This window comes from Cibotium barometz, chromosome 17, assembly GCF_041138505.1.
Source record: "Cibotium barometz isolate CiBa-2024 chromosome 17, ASM4113850v1, whole genome shotgun sequence".
In the NCBI taxonomy this organism is placed as follows: Eukaryota; Viridiplantae; Streptophyta; class Polypodiopsida; order Cyatheales; family Cibotiaceae; genus Cibotium; species Cibotium barometz.
The window spans coordinates 36,294,825-36,296,473 of NC_141062.1; the positions used below are offsets into that span (position 1 = coordinate 36,294,825).

At 47.0% G+C, this 1,649-nt stretch overlaps 1 protein-coding gene across 1 annotated transcript; it reads right to left on the reverse strand.

The window, feature by feature from the left end:
* Positions 1 to 358: 358 nt before the first annotated feature.
* On the reverse strand, positions 359 to 1,340 carry LOC147629940 (stress-response A/B barrel domain-containing protein UP3-like). The gene has a single exon (XM_086811470.1). It carries the CDS (start codon positions 1,284 to 1,286, stop codon positions 654 to 656), a length of 633 nt encoding a protein of 210 aa, XP_086667596.1. The 5' UTR covers positions 1,287 to 1,340; the 3' UTR covers positions 359 to 653.
* Between the last annotated feature and the right edge of the window lie 309 nt (positions 1,341 to 1,649).

The following is a 1,649-nucleotide window of genomic DNA, read 5'->3' on the forward strand; positions in this document are numbered from 1 at the left end:
CTCACATAGTTTTAGCATTTACAGAGGAAGACTCATAGTCTCATCGATCCCTTCAAATCTTCAGTGAAATGAATTCTTCATTAATGCACGATTTTGCCTGCTTATTGATACAGACTTCAAACCTTCCCAAGAACCAACAAAATACCCCCGAGCCCTTCGTTCCACAAATAACCTCGTCTTGGCTCTTCACCTAGCCTATGTGCAAAGCTTTGCCAGCTTATTGAAATACACCAGGAATCTTCACGAAGTACAGTAGCATACACCGAAGCTGTTCATCCCATAGCATCAACTAGACTATGAAGCAATACAAACATGTGCTGCAGTATGTACACATGCATATCCAGAGTATGAAGGGTGAGGTAAAAACATCTACCGTGACATATTTACATCCCACATGTGCAATGGTATTATTGCATGTCATCCTCTTTATACAAGGCAACAATAGCATCTATTACTGCAGCATGCACATGCCAACCAGTAAAAATGACACTTGATGTGCTTCTGTTGCAGCAAATATATATAAATATGATATCACTACATGTATCATTCGGATTATGAAGGTGCATAAGGACAACCAATAACTCCTGTCATCCATGTTATATAGAACATGTATAGTCTCAATTATGTTTGAAACAATATGTAGCAAACCTGTATCACATGCTTGCAGGTGGCTCTTCCTTTGTTGCAAAATCTATGTAGAGGAACCTTTCCAGGGAGGGGTTGTGAGCTAGGGTTTTGAGGAAGTTGCCCACCTCGAGCTCCTTTGCACTCACAAATTGGGCCGCAAAACCCCATTGGAAGCCCCTGGCACGGGCCGGCGAGAAGTTAGGGCCGGCAGTGTGGTGTGAAACACTAGGATGGGCGGTAGCCAAGGCCTGGGTTAGGGCAGCGGTGTGGTCCTCCCCTTCCTGCTTCCACTCCACGAAGGCGATGCCGGCGGCAGCGCAGAAGGCCCCGATTTGGTCCGGGATCACACTGGCTTCCCAGTCCAGGGCCATCTTGTCTTCGAAGATGGCGCCCCCCTCTGCCACCACATCCAGATGCCTAGGGTGCACGGAATAGGCGTCTAGGGCCTCTTTGTCCCGGTAGCGGCCGTACAGCACGTGCGTCCACGCCCCCGCCTCCGGCTCGCACGTGCTCGCAGTACCCGCGTAGAGGTGCAGCACTCCGTCGAGATCACGCAGCGCCCGAATTTTGGCGATGCAAGCGTCGAGGGCCAATTGAGCTGCTCCTTGCTTGGCCTTGAAGAGGACAACGTGCTCTACTACGCGTAACAAGGAAGCCATTGTCTGTTGAGTTCCCCGTGTGTGTGTGTGTGTGTGTGAGAGAGAGAGAGAGAGTACTTAAAAAACCTTCATCTCAACCTAAGAAAAAGTATTATTTAATAAAATCATTGAGGGACGCTCTAGGAGGATCGAAGTTGATGTACAAACCTTAAAGAAAGATTATATTTTTATCTATCAACCTTACAGGAAAAATTGGAGGATATCTCAAAAGTTCTTTTCTATATAAAGAAGGTTTGTGAATGGACAACACGTCAATGTCTCTCTCTCACACGTATCATTATCTCTCTCTCTTTGGCACGTCAGTATCTCTACGGGGTTCTCTCTCTGTGTCTGTGTGACCACGCTCTCTTGTGTTGTGTTGTA

Excerpts from the sequence above, each read along its gene's own strand:
- LOC147629940 (XM_086811470.1), bottom strand. The coding sequence starts at position 1,286 with ATGGCTTCCTTGTTACGCGTAGTAGAGCACGTTGTCCTCTTCAAGGCC.